Source organism: Giraffa tippelskirchi, chromosome 6 (assembly GCF_054371585.1).
Source record: "Giraffa tippelskirchi isolate mGirTip1 chromosome 6, T2T-mGirTip1v1.2.pri, whole genome shotgun sequence".
In the NCBI taxonomy this organism is placed as follows: Eukaryota; Metazoa; Chordata; class Mammalia; order Artiodactyla; family Giraffidae; genus Giraffa; species Giraffa tippelskirchi.
This window is the reverse complement of record NC_137280.1, coordinates 98919495-98942016: the sequence shown is the minus strand read 5'-3', so window position 1 is coordinate 98942016 and position 22522 is coordinate 98919495. Positions and strand designations below refer to the sequence as shown.

Genomic DNA, 22522 nt, shown 5'->3' with positions numbered 1-22522 from the left:
GGGTCGGGAAGATCTCCTAGAAAAGGAAACAGTTAACTCACTCCAGTGTTCTTGCTTTGGCAACCCCATGGACAGAGATACCTGACGAGCTACAGTCCATGGGGTTGCAAAGAGACAAACATGACTAAGTGACTGACCACACACATATATATGTAAGTCTAAACTTTTGAAATAAGAATGTATACATGTATTGGACAGTTATATTTTCAGTAAGAGCTGAGGTTAGGACCAGAAGGTTGTACTGTCTAGTATGAAAGAAGAATGCATTTCAATTTTTTGCTTTATTCATCTTATTTTCCTATCCCTCCACAACAGGTTCTAGAGCTTTCACTACTCATAACTACCAAAGTTGCAATCCACCAAGATCCTTGATGGACCTACTCCTAAAAGAACTGAAACGTTAATCACAGTTACCAACTGTTCATTCTTCAAACCCAGTTGGCCTAACTTATCTACTATTACAAACCACCATTTATCAGTCAACAAAACTGGTGGCTCAGACGGTAAAGAATCTGCCTGCAATGCAGGAAACTCGAGTTCAATCCCTGGGTCAGGAAGATCCCTTAGAGAAGAGAATGGCAACCCACTCCAGTATGCTTGCCTAGAGAATCCCATGGACAATCTGAGTGACTAACACTTTCACTTTTTTGGGCTTCCCAGGTAGCACTAGAGGTAAAGAACCCACCAACCAAGGCAAGAGACATAAGATATGCGGGTTAAATCCCTGCATCAGGAAGATCCCCTGGAGGACGAAATGGCAATCCACTCCAGTGTTCTTGCCTGGAGAATCCCATGGACAGAGGAGCCTAATGGGCTACAGTCCATGGGGTCGCAAAGAGTCAGACGCCACTGAAAGAGACTTAGCACGCATACAAAAGTAGCAGAATACTACTATGTGTACCAAGTACTAGACAAAATAAGTGAATAAAACAGTTCTTTTCCTTGTAGAACTAAAAATCTAACAGGCGAAAGAGATACTTAACAAATAGCTAGACAAATCAGTATCAGTTCAGTTCAGTTCAGTCACTCAGTCCTGTCCGACTCTTTGCGACCCCATGAACCACAGCACACCAGGCCTCCCTGTCCATCACCAACACCTGGAGTCCACCCAAACCCATGTCCATTGAGTCAGTGATGCCATCCAACCATCTCATCATCTGTCGTCCCCTTCTCCTTCTGCCCTCAATCTTTCCCAGCATCAGGGTCTTTTCAAATGAGTCAGTTCTTCACATCAGGTGGCCAATGTATTGGGGAGTTTCAGCTTCAACATTAGTTCTTCCAATGAATATTCAGGACTGATTTCCTTTAGGATGGTCTGGTTGGATCTCCTTACAGTCCAAAGGACTCCTCAAGAGTCTTCTCCAACACCACAGTTCAAAAACACCAATTCTTCTTCGCTCAGCTTTCTTCACAGTCCAACTCTCACATCCATACGTGACTACTGGAAAAACCATAGCGTTGACTAGATGGACCTTTGTTGACACAGTAATATCTCTGCTTTTAAACATGCTGTCTAGGTTGGTCATAACTTTCCTTCCAAGGAGTAAGTGTCTTTTAATTTCATGGCTGCAATCACCATCTGCAGTGATTTTGGAGCCCAGAAAAATAAAGTCAACCACTGTTTCCCCATCTATTTGCCATGAAGTGACAGGACCGGATGCCATGATCTTAGTCTTCTGAATGTTGAGCTTTAAGCCAACTTTTTCACTCTCCTCTTTCACTTTCATCAAGAGGCTCTTTAGTTCTTCTTTGCTTTCTGCCATAAGGGTGGTGTCATCTGCAAATGTGAGGTTATTGATATTTCTCCCGGCAATCTTGATTCCAGCTTGTGCTTTATCCAGCCCAGCATTTCTCATGATGTACTACGCATATAAGTTAAACAAGCAGGGTGACAATATACAGCCTTGACGGACTCCTTTTCCTATTTGGAACCAGTCTGTTGTTCCATGTCCAGTTCTAACTTTTGCTTCCTGACCTGCATACAGGTTTCTCAAGAGGCAGGTTAGGTGGTCTGGTATTCCCACCTCTCAGAATTTTCCAGTTTATTGTGATCCACACACTCAAAGGCTTTGGCATAGTCAATAAAGCAGAAATAGATGTTTTTCTGGAACTCTCTTGCTTTTTCGATGATCCAGCAGATATTGGCAATTTGATCTCTGGTTCCTCTGCCTTTTCTAAAACCAGCTTGAACATCTGGAAGTTCACAGTTCATGTCTTGCCGAAGCCTGGCTTGGAGAATTTTGAGCATTACTTGACTAGCATGTGAGATGAGTACAATTGTGAGGTAGTTTGAGCATTCTTTGGCATTGCCTTTCTTTGGGATTGGAATGAAAACTGACCTTTTCCAGTCCTGTGGCCACTGCTGAGTTTTCCAAATTTGCTGACATATTGAGTGCAGCACTTTCACAGTATCATCTTTCAGGATTTGAAATAGCTCAACTAGAATTCCATCACTTCCACCAGCTTTGTTTGTAGTGATGCTTCCTAAGGCCCATTTGACTTCACATTCCAGAACGTCTGGCTCTAGGTGAGTGATCACACCATCATGATTATCTGGGTCGTGAAGATCTTTTTTGTACAGTTCTTCTGTGTATTCTTGTCACCTCTTCTTAATATCTTCTGCTTCTGTTAGGTCCCTAACATTTCTGTCCTTTATTAGTATAATTAAATATATATTTCAAATATGTCTAATAAAAGTAATAATAATGATAGCAACTGCTAACTCATATAGCACCTAGTATTTGATCTGTTTTACATATAGCTATTCTTTTATTCCTCACAACAATTCTATGAAGTAGGTACTAATACTAATCCTATTTTACAGATGAAATGTTAAAGAGCAAGGATGTTTATATAAACTTTCTGTGAAAGAACTTAAGATAATCTAGGCAGATCAAGGAAGTGACATTTAAACTGGGACTATGAAAAAGCATTGGAGTTAAAGTGAAAGAAGAATGAGAGGGCAAGAAAGACATTCCAAGCTGAGGTAACTATGTATGTGCAATCTCTTAATCAAGAAGCAATTTGCTAGAGGCAAGAAAGGGACAAATGTACATGGATTCCAAGACTAAAGCATGACTTCTGATGCTAGAAGGTTAATGTCTACTGTACCACGTCCCCTCACTAGACCATCTTACAATGAAGTTGCTACTGTTTAGTTTCAAAAAAGTTGTAACTTCAGAATGGGGAAGAGAAAAGATACTGTATAGCTGGGAAGTTGATGCGAGAAAGGAGTGTGTGTGTGTGAGAGAGAGAGCTTTTACGTATACATCTACGCACAATACCTTATCTTCTCTATAACAGGATAATGAAACTAAGTCAGAATTGAAATACATATAATATGCCTTTCCCAGTGTTCAATGTGTATCTGCGTTATACATTAACCAGATTCCCTCAAGGTAGGAGGATGCAATCAACCTTTGAGAAAACAGTCCCTTTCGTCTGATGCCAGCACTGTAATTTTTAAGATTAACATTTCTTTCTCATCCTGTACAGGGGATCACACTGACTAAAGGCTCATTCTATGCATTCATACCTGACTCTAAAAAAAATCTCTGATGAAGTTTATTTATAATTTTAACTTGTCAGTATGATACATGATTGTTTCAAAAATGTGTAAGAACTGACCAGTGGAACAATTCTCAAAATTTTTGAAAATCTGTCTCCCAGGTTAAAATCCCCAATTTGGCTCAAATAAAATTCTCTTTATTTCTTCTTAGCTTGACTGTTAACTGAATTTTCATTGACACAAGGAAATCTTGGTCCCACTCTGTCTTTAACTACCCTTTTCCCCACTCCATACACTGCCAGTAAGTAAAAATCATTTTTATTGGTTTACAATTGTCCTTCCAGTATTTTTTTTTTTCAAATATAAGCATATTCTTTTTCCTCTTCTCTTTCAGAAAAAGTGATTCGGTTCTGCCCTTGCTTTATTTTCCACTAATATCATAGAAAATCTTTTCATCTATCTTTAGAAATCGTCCTCATTCTTTCTGTTTTAAATATAGCTGCACAGTATTCCAGTGTGGAAATATACTATAGCTTATTTAACCAGTCATCTGTTAATGACATTGCCAATGGAACTGCTGGGTCAAAACATAAATACATAAAATTTTGGTAGATACTGCCAGATTATCCTCCATGGATATCATTTCACTCACTTCAACAGCAAAGTACCGTCACTCAATATTTGGGATTTTCCCAATCTAAAAGAGAAGAATTAAAAACACAATACAGTTTTTATTTTCATTTCCTTTATTATAAGAGGAAGAATCTTATTAAATGTGTAATGCCATTTGTATGTGAACTCTCTGCTCTTATCCTTCACCCAGTTTTCTACTGAGTAGTTCTCCTCTCTTGATTTATAGGAATTCTTTATAGAAACATTACCAGCTGGTCTTATATCCCATAAAAGTGTTTTCCCAGGGTATCATTTGTCTTTTAATTTTCCTTATGGTAGGTTTTTTCCTTTTTTGCTTGTTTGCTTTTACTCTGTTTTGTTCATCATCCAAGTTACTTCCTTTTCTTTTTTAATCAGGTTGTCAAACTTATAAGCCTTTTACTTTATGGCTTCTGCATTTTGAATAATAGCTAAAAGGTGTTTTCCACTCCACAGATACATAGCAACTCATGTTTTCTTTTGTAATGTTACAGTTTTATTTTTTACATTTAAATGTTTGATACACTTGAGACATGAATCTAAGTTGATTTCTCTTATAACTGGCTAATTATCTCAATACCATTTATTAATCTTTACCCTACTGATTCAAGATGATGTCTTTATCATATACTAAATTCCTGCATGGATTTAATCTATCTGATCTTTTATTTCCATTAGTCTGTTGGTCTATTTATGTTCCAATAAAATACTGTTTTAATTATTGAGACTTTATAGTGTATTTTTCAAATCTGGTAGAATTAAATCAACCTTATAACTCTTCTTTTTCAGTTTTCCAACCTATTATTGTTATTTTTTTTCCATTTGAACTTTAGAATCTGCTGTCTAGTTCCAGATACCACCACCCACCAATAATATTAATAGTAAGGTTGGCATTTTTATTGAGATAACATTTTTTAACAAGCAACTTAGAACAGACAATGTTATAACCAAAAGCACATTACCCAAAAACATATTTTGCCTTTTGATGTGTTCAAGCTTTTATGTACTTCAGCAGACTTAAAGATTTAAACATAAAGATTTTGTTAAGTTTATGAAAAAGCACTTTCAAAAATTGCTGTTTTAAATGGAGCCTTAGGTTCTTTCACACTTCCAATTGGAAGTTATTGACATATACTGAGTTCACTGATTTCTGTATATCAACATCGAAGAAGATTCAATAACCTAACCAAATTCTATGTTCTAAATATGGAATCACAATTACAATTCAACTACTGGCACTTGTACAATTTCAGTGTGAAAAACTCTGACATATTAAAATTTATATTCACCTTTCCAAAGTTACGTGAACCTGTGAATGTGAAGGCTGAAACGTGAGTTACGATGCAATTTCACTGGCAGTACATGAAAAAGCATTAGATTATTAACACAAAAACAATGTCCAAGATAAAGACAGTAGCATATGATCAAATCACACTTGATCCACCTGCCTGTATCAGTGTTCAAAGAAACTATACCTCAGTAAATTTCACACTTCAACTAGATGATGAATTAGGTCTGAGGATCAAATGTAAAAAAATAAAAGTAAACTTTTACAAGCAAGTGAACTGTCTTGATTAAATCCACTGAATGTTCAAGTCATTTTTCACAGAATATAACACAGCTGGAATGAATAAATATTCTGAGAAAGCTATACATTAATTAATAAAATTTTATTTCAGCATTTTAAGACAATATTCAGGAAGGTGCTGATGCCCAAACTATCTCATCATTATGCACAGACCCAAAATATTGTGTAAAAAGTTCAAAATTATCATTTACATCACACTCTTTGCCTATACAGAACTCATAATTTAATGTTTTTTTTCAGTGATGAAAAAAAACACTTAATGATTCCAACAGCTCACAATCTGGAGGAAAAAAAACATGTGCTCTCTGGTGTTCAAAAGGAATATATAAAATCTTCATGAAAGTATTTATAGGATTTTGATAACAAACCTAACTTATAATTAAAGCTGGTCAAAAATAGGTCCTGAGTAATTAACACATGTGAGGCAGGGTGCAGTTTAGGAAACAAAGGTGAATAACAGACAAATGTTTTACTTTTTTTTTTTTTTTGCAATTTAAAAACAAATACAGCTATGACACAGAAGTCTATGAAAGACTATCAATATAAACAAAGGATCATGAGAATTCTGATGTAGGAGAAAAGATATATACCTGGAGGAATCAAAAAGGATTCATAAAATTGTGATAAAACAAACCCGAAAAAGGACAGATCTTCATCTAGGTTGACAGCACATAAGATGAGGATACATAAAACAAACAAGACTGCAAATATTCAAGGCTGTTTGATTTCTAGTCACTGATGAGCCTAGAGAAAAGTTTAAGAAGAAGCAGGTTTATAAGAAAATTTCAGAAGACTGAATGGATGGTATGAGATTAGAGCCAGTAGACAGACTGAGAAACATCGAGACTAAGAGACTCAGAGACAACACCAAGAAGAGGGACTGAGAAGAGACAAAAAGATACAAAGGAGAGACTGAAATGAGACACTGAGGAGAGCCTGAGAGACAGTGAGGCAGAGAAACTAAGAGACACCAACAAACACTGAGAAGGACAAAAAAAAAAGAGAGACAGAAAAAGACAGGACATATATACAAGAAAGGAAAAGGATAATCATATTTTCGGTGTTGGGTAATGAGACTTTGTGAAGACTTGCAGGCAAAGAAAAAGAGCTAACGAAGAGAGAAGAAGATAGAAGACTAATGAGACTCATGAAGCATCATCTCAGAAAAAGGTGGGCAGGAAGGGTTCAAGAAACAGCATGAAGAGAAGATTCATGAGGATGTTTAAAACAAAAGGGAAGAATGCTACAGAAACACAGTGAATAGCATTAATCAAGAGAAACAGTAAAGAAGAGGTCATATCCTGCAATTCAATAGATCATCAAGAAATCACAAAAAAAATTCAATAAATATTTGCTAAAGAAATAATAAAGAGAATTAATCAATCATTGTCAACCTGTCAAGTCTTAGCCAAGTTCTGCTGAGCTATTAGCATTCTAAATACAAAGAAGACATGCTTATCACATTTGCAGCTAGCCTTAGATTTCAACTGTCTGCTTGACCATCTACAACTCTGACTCTTAGGCATCTCACTATTCAGCTATTCAACCATTTTGGTTGAATTCACCAAACACTTCTTTCTCCCTCATTCCTCCCATAACCCACAAGGTGGTTTTTTCACTATATTTAAAAAATTGACATATAAGTAACAACAGATGTATGATATGATGATGATGCAGTGGTTTGTATACATTATGAAAAGATCTCTACAATAAGTCTAGTTAATTTCTCCAAAGAAGACATACAAATGGCTAACAAACACATGAAAAGATGGTCAACATCACTCACTATCAGAGAAATGCAAATCAAAACCACAATGAAGTATACCATCTCACGCTGGTCAGAATGGCTGCTATCAAAAAGTCTACAAACAATAAATGCTGGAGAAGGTGTAGAGAAAAGAGAACCCTCTTACACTGTTGGTAAGAAAGCAAACTAACACAGCCACTATGGAGAACAGTATAGATATTCCTTAAAAAAAACTGGAACTAGAACTGCTATACGACCCAGCAATCCCACTGCCGGGGCATACACACCAAGGAAACCAGAACTGAAAGAGACACGTGTACCCCAATGTTCATCGCAGCACTGTTTACAATAGCTAGGACATGGAAGCAATCTAGATGTCCATCAGCAGACGAATGGATAAGAAAGTTGTGGTACATACACACAATGGAATATTACTCAGCTATTAAAAAGAACGCATCTGAGTCAGTTCTAATGAGGTGGATGAAACTGCAGCCTATTGTATAGAGTGAAGTAAGTCAGAAACAAAAACACCAATTCAGTATATTAACGCACATATATTTTTAAACTTAAAAAGATGGTAATGACGACCCTATATGCAAGACAGGAAAAGAGACACAGATGTAAAGAACAGACTTTTGGACTCTGTGGGAGAAGGCGAGGGTGAGATGATTTGAGAGAATAGCATTGAAATATGTATATTACCATATGTGAGACAGATGACCAGTCCAAGTTCGATGCATGATACAGGGCACTCAAAGCCAGTGCACTGGGACAACCCAGAGGGATGGGATGGGGAGGGAGCTGGAAAGGGGGTTTGGGATGGGGGGACATATGTACACCTATGGCTGATTCATGTCAATGTATGGCAACAACCACCACAATATTGTAAAGTAATTAGCCTCCAATTAAAATTAATTAATTAATTAAAAAATATAAGTCTAGTTAACATATCATCACTATGCATAGTTATAAAAATTTTTCCTGTTTTGCAATCTTTTAAAATTTATTTTAGCAACTTTCAAATATACAATATAGTGTCATTAACTACAGTGATCACAACGTACATTATAGCCCCGGGACTTAATTTATTTTATAACCAGAAATTTGTACATTTTGATGCCCCTTCACTCATTTTCCCCACTCCCCACACCCTGTCTCTGGCAACAACCTATTTGTTCTCTGTATCTATTAGTTCAGTATTTTTTTTTAGGTTCCACGTATAAGTGAGATCATGTAGTATTTGCCTTTCTGTGTCTGACTCCTTTCACTTAGCACAACGGCCTCAAGGTCTATCCATGTTGATAAAAACAGCAAGGCTTCCTTCTTTTTTTATGGCTGAATTATATCTTTATTCATTCATCCATTAGTGGGTGCTTAAGCTTCATCCATGCCTTGGCTATTATAAATAATGCTGCAATACACATGAGACTGCACTGCACATATCTTTTCAGGTTAGTGTTCTTATTTTCTTCTGATAAATACACAGAAGCAGAACTGCTGGACCATGTGGCAGTTCTATTTTCAATTTTCTGAGGAATCTCCACATTGTTTTCGATTGTGGCTATACCAATTTCGACTCCCACAAATAGTGTACAGAGGTTCCCTTTTCTCCACACGCTTGTCAACATTTGTCATTTCTTGTCTTTTTGGTAATAGTTATCCTACAAGGTGATACATCACTGTGGTTTTCATTTGCATTTCCCTGATTATTAGATGCTGAGCATCTTTTCATGTATCTGCTGGTCAACTCTATGCCTTCTTCAGAAACTGTCCATTCACATCTTCAGCTCACTTTTCAATTACATTGTTTGTTTTCTGCTATTGAGTTACATGAATTCTTCATATATATTTGATATTAACCTCTTTCTGATATATGACTTACAAATATTTTCTCCCATTTGGTACACTGCCTTGTCATTTTGTTGATGGTTTTCTCTGCTGTGTGCAAGCATTTTCGTTTGATGTAGTCTCATTTGTTAATTTTTACTTTTGTCATCTTTGCTATCGGTCTCATATCCAAAAAAAAAAAAAAAAATCACTGCAAAGACAATGTCAAGGAGTTTACTGCTGCTTTTATTCTCGGAGTTTTATGGTTTTAGGTCTTACATTTAAGTCTTTAATCCATTTTGAGTTAGTTTTTGTGTACAGTTATTAGAGAGCAATCTAGTTTCATTCTTTTGCATGTGTCTGTCCAGTTTTTCCAGCATCATTTATTGAAGAGACTGTCCTATCCCACTGTATAGTTCTTGGCTCCTTTGCTGTAAGTTAATTGACCACATATGTGTGAATTTATTTCTGGACTCTCTACCAGAGTGATTTTTTGGAACATAAACCAGATCCCTACAATGGTTTCCCTCTGCATAGCATATAATATAAACTTCTAACTCAAAGACCTATAAAGCCCTAAATACTCTGGCTCCTATTCTACCTCTCTCCAATTTCACCTCTCAACTAATTTACATACTACTCTACTATCATTCCAGCCAGACTGGTCTTATTTTACATCCTTCAATTCACTGAGCTCCTAAGTCACTCTGTAAAATGCATTTGCTGATTCTGCTAAAAGGAATACTCATCTCCTATACTATGCCTTCAATTTCTTCAGATCTCAAGTTGAATGTCACTTCGACACTGAGACCTTCCTTAATACTCCTACACCCAAACTGATAAGAAACAGGTTCCTTTCTGTGGAATTTCATAAGAATTCTGTATGTTTCCTTCACAGTTGCTATTATTGTTGTTGTTGTTGTTTAGTCTCTCTGTGTCCGATCCTTGGTGACCCCGTGGCCAAGGACCCCATACAGCACACCAGGCCTCCCTGTCCTTCACCATCTCCCACAGTTTGTCCAAGTTCATGTCCATTGCATCATGATGCCATACAACCATCTCATTCTCTGTTGCTCTCTTCTCCTTTTGCCTTCAATCTTTCCCAGCATCAGGGACTTTTCCAATGAGTCAGCTGTTCTCATCAGATGACCCAAATACTGGAGCTTCAGCATCAGTCCTTTCAATGAGGATACAGGGCTGATTTCCCTTTGGAATTATTTATTTGTTCAATCTTTACCTCTGCAAGAATGTCTAATTGCAGGCAACAAAAGAGATAGAGACATAAATCTCCAAGTGCCTAATGCTTTGTAGATATTTGGTTATCTGCACAACAAAATAACACTTTAAGAAAATGTTGCATTTTTTTTTTTGTCAGACTGAAAAAAAATATCCAGATAACAGCTAAGAAATCCAAACAAAGCACAATCTCCAGAAAATTAAATGTGTTACTGGTGAGAGGAACATCATAAAAGCTGACAATCAAAATAACTCAAAAATTACCAAGTACTTATTACATGCCACTTAAATAGACCATGAAGATGCTATTATAAACAAGACAATAGACCACATGCAATAAATCAGATTTTTCTAAGAACACAAAATCTCAAGTACAAACTCCCAAGTAGCTGTATGCCTATTAAAAAATAACTCTTTGTCTATTATAAGTCAATTCTATTGGTAGAAAAATCTGCTGTTTGCCCATTAAAAAACAACTCTTTGCCTATTGTAAGTCAATTCTATTGGCAGAAAAATCCTTCCCAAAGTATTCTGCTTTGAGTTGTTTACTGAAATGTTAGTGAAAATTGTTATTTTAGGGGAGGGGAGAAAAGACAGTTCTAGGCTTCCATTTCCAGATTACAGATTCGGGGGATGGAGAGTCCTTATGCCTGAAATGGTAACAGAAGTAGCAGTAGCAAAATGACAGCAATCATCTGCATTTACTTGGATGACTAAGTGAATGGCCATGTAGTACTGCTAAACTAGTCATAAAATATTTCAAAATATAATATTCAAAGTCAACAGAATAGACATTCTTGCTACTGCTGTATAGAATGGGAAAATATGATGGACTAGGGCCTAAGATTTAACTTGCTTTGTACCTTCAGACAAATAATGTCACCTCTCTGGTCACACTTTCCACAACTATGTAAGATGGGAGATTTGTACCAGGTCCTCTTTAAGAATCCTTGTAGCTCCAGTCATATTTCACAATACAAGTATATAAGGAAATGTCAAACTAAAATTTTCTCTAGTACTAGACCAACGCAAATATGGCAAATATTTTTTTCCTTTAAAAATTGTCAAAATCAGTGCTCTAAATTTTAATAACATGGTCAAGATGTTTTATATTGACAAATAAAAAGTACCATAATTGAAATTTGACTCACTCTCCTTGAATTAGAATATTTGACATTAAACTTGAACCAAACCAACAACAATGCTCACCGATACTGATATGTCCTCATTTTTCCTCTTTACACTGGAGTCAAACAAGACATTTCTTCCTCGTCTTTCACAGTCTTGATATACAATCAGTCGAATCTGGCTTGGATCAAACTCTGGCAAAGGCCAACTTTAAAGAAAAATAAAGATTCATTAAAATTACTTTAACAAATATTCCACATAAACACCTGGAAATAAAAACTTATATAATGAAACCCAAAGTTGTACCCAAAGTTGTATCATGGCTCAAGATAATACAGAAGATCTTTATATAAAATACTACCATTTAGTTTAGGGCTGAAAATTTACACAGCTATGGCACTTTAGGTTAAAAAGAAAGAATAGTTGTGGCAAGTATTATTCAGTATATATAAAATATAGTCATTACACATGAATCTAAATATAGCTAATAAAAATACGTAAAAACATTTATTATAACGAAAATATATACTTATTTCATGGCATGGACTCAGATGGCATAAGATTAATAATCCTTATTTTTAAATACTTTTGTTACTGTTTCTTTAATATGAAAATGAAAAAAACAGATCTAGTTTTCAGTTTAAATAACAAAAGCTAAGTACTTATAAAACAAAAACAAGTAAAAACATGGTGAACATCCAAATGGGATAGAAATTCCTCATATGTAGTTGATATGAGTGAAAATGGCATAATCTTTTTGGAGAATAGGTTTTAAAATATATACACTAATTAGACAACATCTAGTAAAAATGAAGTTGACCCAGCAATTCTACTCCAGAAAAGTATGCCATTATACAAGAATGTTCAGAGCAGCACTGTTCATAACAGTTGAAAACTGCAAACTATTCATATAATTACCAACAGAATGGGTAAATATTCAAACTATGAAACACTACACAACAAACATAATGAATGAACCTCAGTTGCAGGCAAAAACATAGACAGACCATGAGCAAAAGAAATTAAAACAGTGACACACATACACACAGTAGTGTATTTTGCCATTTATAGAAAGATTCAAATCAGATCAAGTTTTATCAAGTGATGCATATTTAGTTTTTAAAACTATCAGGAAGACAAAAGAAATGATGGCTTCAAAAGCTTGGAGACTGGTTATAGCTCAGAGTTAGGTGAGGGTGGTGACATTTCACCAGGAAGGGACATACCACGAGTACTGGGGCACTGATGATGTTCTATTTTTGACCAGATAATGTTTACACAGATACAGTACCAAAAAGAAAAAAGAAAAATGCCACTGCATTTGTCCTGTGTACTTTTACACAGGCACTGTATTTCACAACTTAAAAAACTAACAGAGTGAGTGAGATGAGGAGGAGAGGAAAAGAGAGAAAACAATGAATTGTATGACCCAGATACTAATCTCGTAAACTGCGTGCACTACTTACAGGACAGCTGCCAAGAAAGAAGAGAATTGTCATTCCAGGAGCTGCCTGTTGTTAGTTAGGCTAAGTGGTCAATTCCTCACAATTCACCAGTCACAGCTTTTGATTACATTCCTTCATTTCCTTAACAGAACCTTAACCCTAATCCTAGTATCCCTGGTGGCTCAGTGGTAAACAATTCACCTGCCAATGCAGGTTCAATCCCTGAGTTAGGAAGATCCCCTAGAGAAGGAAATGGCAACCCACTCTGGTATTCTTGCCTGAGTAATCCCCCATGGACAGAGGAGCCTGGTGGGCTTACAGTCCATGGGGTCGCAAAAAGTCAGACACAACTTAGCGACTGAACACCACCAACACCAGCTCTAATCCTATCAATGAATGTTAAGAAAAAAATCCATAACTGGCAACATAAAACATCTTCACCCCAATCTTGACAGAAAATATAATTTTAGTTTTCTTCTATTTAATCCTTAGCAAATGCCTATGAATTGATTAAAAACTTACCCTGGACAATCAAACTAAACCAGGGATTCATCCTTAGATCACAGTGATTTGCATCCCACTGACCAGCTTTTATTAAACTGTGCTTTGATGTTATGCAAAGGAAACCATAAAAGGACAGACTGATACAGAAAATCAGGAGGTTGGTCTCAAGAAAGTTAAGAAAGAGGAGCACTTTAGAGAGGAAAAAGAAATATCATGGCTGTTACTAAAAAGTATCCACTAGTTTTAGAAACAAAGAAGTCACTGGTGACCATCATAAAGACACTTCTAAGTACAAGCGTCAGGTTGCAGAGATTTGAGGACCGAATGAGGGTAGAGAAAATAGCGATTTTAAGACAAATGTCAAATAAAGTGAAAAAGAAAAGGAATTATGAAATAGAAGACAGCTATTTTGTTATTAAAAAGGGCACGTGAATATGTTTACATATTGATGACAAAAGTGTGACATGGAAGGGAGAGGAAGACTGACCAAGTAAGGGGTCTAAGGAAGTAGATGAGGATAGAATTTAGAATACAGATGAAAGAATTACCTCAGAAGAAAGGATAACCACAGCACTAGGACAAAAAGAAAAGATGGACACAGATAAAGGAAGATTCATTGATATGAGGGTAAGAATGGGGGAATTCATATCTAGAAGCCCTATATACTTTCTAAAGCAGGTGAAGGAAAATAAAGGACAGGTTGTAAAATGTGGGGACAGTAGACAGTAAAAAGAGAGCAGTCTTTGTAGCAAAAGAAAATGTGCTGACTGAGAAACGTAAGATTTCTTGGAAATTATGAAAGTCTACCTGAGATTGACGGCTATGAATATATACCAGTCACAAACTACACAGTTGGGTCATTTTCTCCAGCAATCATTTGCATTCATGTGCTTGGATTGCAATCCACCTTGCAAGGCAGGGGTATAGGGTTCAATCCTTGGTCAGGGAAATAAGATCCCACATGCTGTGGAGCAACTAAGCCCTTGCACCACAACTACTGAGCTGGTGCACTCCTGCCCTCCACAACTAGAGAGCCGACATGCTGGAACTGTACATTTTAAATGAATGAATTTTATAGTATGTGAAATTTACTTCAATAATAGTAAAAAAAGTTAGAATGCTTTGCTCCTTTTCTTATTTAAGTATTTGTAAAGTATACTTCCAATGAGTACATGGATTAAGCTTTCATATTCCACAACCTGAAAAAATAAAACACAGAAACTTCCTTTGAAAAGTTTAAAGGTATGCTCATCAACTGATGAATGAACAAACAAAATGTTATACCTATACAACGGAATACTACTTGGCTATAAAAAGCTGCAATATGGCTGACCCTTATAAACATTAAGCCAAGTGAAAGAAGCCAGACACAAAAGGCCATACACCATAAAATTCCATTTATTCCCTCTGACTTGTCCAGAATAGTCAAATCCACTGTGACAGAAAGTAAATTAGTGGTTGCCCAGGAGGGCTGGCAGGGGAGAAGGGAGATGACTGCAATGTATAAGGAGTTCTTTTTTTTTTAACTTGAGGTATAGTTGATTTACAATATTATACAAGTTTCATGTGTACAACATACTGATCCACGTTTTGTAAAGGTTATTCTCCATTTATAGTTTTTATAAAACGTTCCTTGTGCTGTACAATAGTCCCTTGTAGCTTACTTATTTTATATGTAGTAGTTTGTATCTCTTAATTCCCTACTCCTAATCTTGCCCCTCTCCTTTCCCCACTGGTAACCACTAGATTGTTCTCTATATCTGTGAGTTTGTTTCTTTTTGTTATATTCAGTAGTATGTTTTATTTTTTACATTCCACATATAAGTGATATCATATAATATTTGTCTTTCTCTCTCTGACTTCATAAGCATGTGGAGTGATGAAATGTTCTGGAATTTGATAGCAGTGATAGCTGGATAACTGCTTGACTATACTAAAAAACCCACTGGATCGTATGGTAAAAAGGTAAATTTTTACAGTGCATGAAATTTATTTCAACTATAATAAAAAGAGTAAGAATGCTTTCTCCTGAACTTACCTAAGCATTTGTAAATTAAAGTGTTCTCCGTTAACTCAAAGTAAGACTACACAAAAGCTTAAATTCTAAAGCTTCTAGAAACATCGAGTATCTATACAATCAAGGGGTGCAAAGAATTCTTATACAAGACACAAAAGTTATTATGCATAAAAAATTTGATAAATTGGACTTCTTTAAAATTTAAAACCTGTACATTAAAAGGCAAAGTATTTTTTAAAAGGCCAGTCATAAACTGGAAGAAAATATTTGCAATATATATAAATGACAGAGGACTTGTAAATAGCCTATACAAAGAACTCCTATAAAGCAGTTAAGATGAACCATTTGTCCGATTTTAAATGGGTGAAAGGCTTGGGCATTTCAGATAAGGAGTATATGAACGAAGGAATAAAGCACGTGGAAAAGATGCTAACAATATTAATTATCAGATAAATGCACATTAAAATACTTCCACAAAAGACTAATAACATTTGTTGTTGGTAAAAATATGAGGCATGTGGAATCTTCCACATTGCTGGTAGGAGTGTAAAAGGGTACAATCATTTTAGAAAAATTTTTGGCAGCTATGACCAAGCAATTCTTTTCAAAGATATTTACCCAGTAGAAATGAGAACATATGTTCAAAGAAAAGTTTTTGCAGCTTTATTCCTAATGGTAAAAAAACTGGGAACACTCCAATGACCATCAATGGGAAAATGGATAAACAAGCTGTGGTACGTTCTTACACGGAAATCCTCTGCAGAAATAACAAAGAATGAACTATCTACTAGTCATAACATAGATGAACTCTGAAACAACGCTGAGTGAAAAAATTCCAGACACAAAAGCACACATATTGGTAATTCCATTTATATGTAGTTATAGACCAGGTAAAACTAATCTATGGTGAGAGAAATCAAAGCAGTGCTTGGCCAGAAGCAGGATGGAAGGGAATGGACTAGAAAGGTTTTTGGAGTGACTGAAATGTTCTATACATTTACTGGAGTTGTAGTTAAACAGACGCATACATTTTTCAAAATTACCCAAATTATACACTTAAAATGTGTGCTTTTTACATAAATTGTACCTCAATCTTTAAAAAGGAGAATTATGGGGAAAAACCACTATATATATAGTGTATATGCTGAAGTTGAAGCTCCAATACTTTGATCACCTGATGCAAACAGCTGACTCACTGGCAAAGACCACGATTTTGGGAAAGACTGAAGGCAGAAGGAGAAGAGGGTGACAGAGGATAAGATGGTTGGATGACATCACCAATTCAATGGGCATGAAATTGGGCACACTCTGGGAGATGGTGAAGGACAGGAAGGCCTGGTCTCAAAAAGTCAGGAATGACTTGGCAACTGCACACACACACACCATTGCACGCACACAGACACATCACTGCAAACACACACACACACACACACACACACTTGCCCGGTGGCTCAGACAGTGAAGGTCTTGAAGAGTCAGACATGACTTGGTGACCACACGCACACCACTGCACGCACACACATATACACACACACACACGCTTGCCTGGTGGCTCAGACAGTAAAGGTCTCAAAGAGTCCGACATGACTAGGTGACTGCACACTCACGCACACACACACACACGCTTCCCTGGTGGCTCAGACGGTAAAGAATCTGTCTACAATGCAGGAGACCCAGGTTCGATCCCTGGGTCGGGAAGATCCCCTGAAAAAGGGGTTGGCTACCTACAGCAGTATTCTTGCTTGGAGAATTCCATGGACAGAGGAGCCTGGCAGGCTACAGTCCATGGAGTTGCAAAGAGTCAGACATGACTGAGCGACTAACACTTTCACTTTTCATAGTGTATTTATATTATTTACTTTTAGCCATCTCACTAAAACAGAGATTAAATATTTACCATCCTCAGAAGCACAGTGCCAGGTCCTGGGAATATTTCTGTGCATTCATTCACTGATTTAAAAGCATTCATTAAGTATGAAAAGAAAAACATGACTGAAAAGATTCACAGTCTAATAGGAAGACATAAATAATTTTATCACTGTAACACAGTCTGTAACTGAGGCAAGATTATAATGTAGACAAGAGGTCTGCATAGGAAGGTCAGGTACAGACTCACTAAAGAACAGTAATAAATGATATACAATGGATAATAAATAATAGGTAACAGTTATTATCTACTGTATACCAGTTACTGGCCTAAGGGCATTACATATGTTAATTCATTTACTCTTCACAGCATCAATTCATCTTCACAACTTCATTCCTATTTTACAGGCAAGAAAACTAAGGCATGGAGAGACTAAGTAGCCTGCCCAAAATAACACAGCTAAATATACACAGTAATTGGCAAAGTTCAATTTAGATTCCAGGCACTACGTCTCTGGAATCCATGATCATAACCATTATTCTCTACTATCGATGAAGTACTTAAAGTCTGTATGAGATTCAAGTTGAGAAGAAGGGTATTCTCTTCCCTGCAAGAAGAAAACATCATACGCTATAATTCTTAGTGACCCTAGCTCTGCAGTATGCAGTGAAGTAACAAAAGCTGGAAAGGTAGACTGGCACTAGATCAAAACTCAGAACTATTTCACACAAACACATGATTTCATTCAGACAACGAGTAAACAGGGTGTTACAATGACAGTAAGATCATTTGTGCCTTTTAGAAAATCACATTTACAAAAACTTAGAGAACTGACTAGAGAGGGAGGTGTGGAGGTAAGAATAAAGTTCTCCTGAACCAAAAATAGCACTGGAGATAGCAAGAGATGGAGCCAGATGTTATTTAGGAGACCAAGAAAGGACTTAGAGACTAGATATGGGGAATGAGGGAAAAAAAGGATGCCTGATTCTCAGGTTTCAGATTTGATGAAGAGACAGAAGCAGAGAATACAGGAGGGAAAGCAAGTTTGGAATGAGAGTGTTTACAGATTTAGTTCAATGGGCCTGTGAGATGCTGCAGAAGAAACATCTCTGATATTTTGATGAAAAAATGCTCTGGAGTTCAGGAGAAAGGCTTAGACTAGAGTTCTAGATACAGGAGTTACTGATACATAGTTGGCAGTGAAATTATTAAGGGAGAACATATTAATGGAAAAGAGAAAAGATACACATAAACAGCAAGTTCCTACACGGAACTACATTCAAAATCCTGTAATAAATGAAAATGGGAAAGAATGTGAAAAAGTATGCCTGCATGCGTGTGTGTGTGTAAACTGAATCACTTTGCTATACACCAGAAACCAACACATTATAAATCAATTATCCTTCAGTAAAATAAATTTTAAAAAAGAAAAAGAGAAAGCAAAGAATCAATAAGCTAGAATTTTACAACATAGCAATATCTTAAGGACAGAGAGTAGAGAAATCAGGGAAGATCAGTAAACACAGACCACAAAAGAGAAAAGAGAAAATCAATGGTAAAATATTATTTCAAAAGTCAAGGAAGATGAAGATGAAAAAAGGAACAGGGCACAGTGCCAAAGGTTGCAGAAAAGCCAAAACATTTATAAAGACTACACACATCCATGGGATTTTGTAATTTGGTGGTCTCTGGTACTCTTGCAAGAACCATTTCAGTGCAGAGTTGGAGTCAGGGTAGTTACACAATAGCAACTAGAAAAAAGAACTGAGAAAGTGAGATGGTAAGTATATACTACTCAGAAAGGTTTCCCTTTAAAAGGGGTAGAGAAAAATAATGTGACCATGCAAATGACCATCTAAACTGTAAAATTTTGAAAGCAAAAGAGGGCCCTAAATGCACAAAAGACACCTGAGATTATCTTGAGCAACCAAGATCTATGGTCACCACAGATAAGCAGAAGTAAAGCCACAAAAGGCTATTTCTTAAAGGAAAAAGACATATACAAATATATATTATTGTTTGCATCTATGTATGTATGTATCTATCTACCTAAAGAAAAAAGGTACATACTTAAAGGCGTGTATTTCCAAACTGAATGGAAGAAATAAGCGAAAGAGTCTAACTGTACAGCTATGTGTAAATCAATGAAATCAGAACATTCCCTCATACCATACAGGTCTTCCCTGGTGGTTCAGACAGTAAAGAATCCACCTGCAATGCAGGTTCAATTCCTGGTGGTCAGAAAGATCCCCTGGAGAAGGGAATGGCTACCCACTCCAGTATTCTTGCCTGGAGAATCCCACAAACAAAGGACCCTGGAAGGCTACAGTCCATGGAGTCATTAAGAGTCAGACACAACTGAGGGACTAGGCACACATGTACTCCATACCATATACACACATAATCTCAAAACGGTTTAATGCCTCAATATAAGACATAACACCATAAAACTAGAACAGAACAAAAGCTAAACATTCTTTGACACAAACTGTAGCAAAATTTTCTTAGATCGGTCTTCCAAATCAAAAGAAATCAAAGTGAAAATAAACAAATGGAGCCTAGTGCAAGTCGCTCAGTCGTGTCCGACTCTTTGCAACCCCATGGACCATACGAGTCCATAGAATTCTCCAGGCCAGAATAATGGAGTAGGTAGCCGTTCCCTTCTTCAGGGGATCTTCCCAACCAAGGGATCGAACCCAGATCTCCCACATTGCAGGTGGATACTTTACCAGCTGAGCCACCAGGGAAGCCCCAAATGGAGCCTAATCAAACTTAAAAGCTTTTGCACAGTGAAGGAAACAATCAACAAAACAAAAAGGCAACCTACATACAGAGAGAAAAATACTTGCAAATGATGCAACTGACAAGGAATTATTATCCAAATTACACAAACTCAATCATCTCAATATCGAAAAAAAACAAAAACCAAACAATTCAATCAACAAATGGACAGAAAACCTAAACAGACATTTCTTCAAGGAAGACATACATTGCACCAACGTGGATGAACTTAGAAATTATAACACCAAGGGAAGCAAGTCAGATACAGAAAGACAAATATCATATCACCTACATACAGAATCTAATTTTTTTTAATGATACAACTGAACCTATTTACAAAATAGAAGCAAATTTACATATATTGAAAACAACTTACGGTTACCAAAGGGGAAACATGGTGGGGAGAGATAAAATCAGAAACCTGGAATTAACATACACACACTACTAAACAGATAAGCAACAAGGACCTACTGTGTATCAGAGGGAACTCTACTCAATATTCTATGATAATCTGTATGAGAAAAGAATCTGAAAAAGAATGAATATATGTATATGTATGTGAATCACTTTGCTGTACATCTAAAAATATTAATTATACAACATTGAAAATCAACTATATTCCGATAAAATTAAAAATAAAAGTAAATTTACAGGAAAAAATTATTTTAAAAAGACATATAGATGAAAAGATTCTCAACTTCACTAATTATTAGAAAAATGTAAATCAAACAACAAGGAAGTATCGCCTCACACCGGTCAGAATGGCCATCACCAAAAAGTCTACAAAAAAATAAATGTTGGAGAGGGTGTGGAGAAAAGGATCCCTCCTATACTACTGATGGCAATATCTACTGGTGCAGCCACTCTGGAAAATATATGCAGGTTCCTCAAAAAACTAAAAACAGAGCTACCATATAATCCAACAATCCACTCTCCTGGGCATATATCTGAAAAAAAAAAAAAACCCAAAACTCTAATTCAGAAAGATTATTCACCCCAATATTCACAACACCACTATTTACAACAGCTAAGACATGGAAAGACAAAGACTTAAGAATGATCTTTTACTAACCAGAAACTAAATTCTGATATCTAAATCACAATATTTTCCACTTCATCACGTTGCCTTTTATCAAAATTTAACTGGACATGACTAAGCCTCATCATTAAGAGAGGTAAGCATACTATCACTATTCACAAAAATTGTCTATACACTATAGCAAAACTATCCTCAGTAAACATATCTGATCTATGTGGTTTTTAACTTTCTGACATTAATTCTACATACCTGAGAACTTAAATTGCAGTGAAACACTGCAAAAAGGTTAAAATGAGATAAAACAACTGAGAGAGCTGTGTCCATGTTGTTCAACTGGGTAACACATATTGAAAAAAGTATGTTTAATCCTACTTTCACAGTAGGATTTATTTAAAACATAAAAACAATGTGCTAAACTCACTACTAATCCAAATTAAGTCAAGTCATAAATGACGAAGTGGGGACACACAGTTAAGATGTTTACAAAAGCATCAAAAATACTACCTGATAAATTCAGGTCTGTATCTGTAAAATTTAAGAACAATATCAACTATAAAATAATTGGATTATGATCAATAAGCTAATACAATGTCAAGTTTTTAAATTTTACTTATATATATGAGATACACAAAAGCATACTGCTCTTCAAATAGCTGTATTGAGTTTTCCTATGTAATAAGTATGAGAAAGAAGGGCAGTAAATGACAAAGAGAGTAAGACATACATACACCAGGGACTAATATGTAGTGTCTATACATTAGACTTTAAAATAATGACTACCACCTGCTCAAAACATTCTCAAGTCCTTCTAATTAATCACCATAATTTTAATCAACTATTCATAAAATAAGTCTATCTAAAAACTCAGCATTAATATTGTTACATCACTAAATTTATAACCGATTTGGGCTGATTTTGATGTTAACATCATTTGAAAATAAAGTCTTAAGCTGTTTGTTAGTAGCATCTCTATTTCTCTTAAGCAATTCTGCTTTTCAAAATCCCTAAAAACTCCAGTTATGTACAACTGCCAACCCAGGTTAATAATAGCAATGAACCATATTCATCTGAAACCACAAGACTGTCCCGTGACATACCAAGAAGTCTGAATTAAGTCAAATAAAAGCCCTTCCATGCTGCAATGCTAAAAGGCTTAATCCTAACAACAGGACCACGGGGGACTA

The 22522-nt window shown here is 36.0% G+C and overlaps 1 protein-coding gene across 6 annotated transcripts in view; it reads right to left on the bottom strand.

Moving 5' to 3' along the window:
* Positions 1 to 22522, bottom strand: part of FNIP1 (folliculin interacting protein 1) — a 112618-nt gene that overhangs the window by 53592 nt on the left and 36504 nt on the right. For all 6 annotated transcript variants that reach the window (XM_081500232.1, XM_081500233.1, XM_081500234.1 and 3 more), the window contains exon 2: positions 11767 to 11893. In XM_081500232.1, the coding sequence (XP_081356358.1) occupies positions 11767 to 11893 (127 nt within the window). The remainder of the gene's footprint in view (positions 1 to 11766; positions 11894 to 22522) is intronic.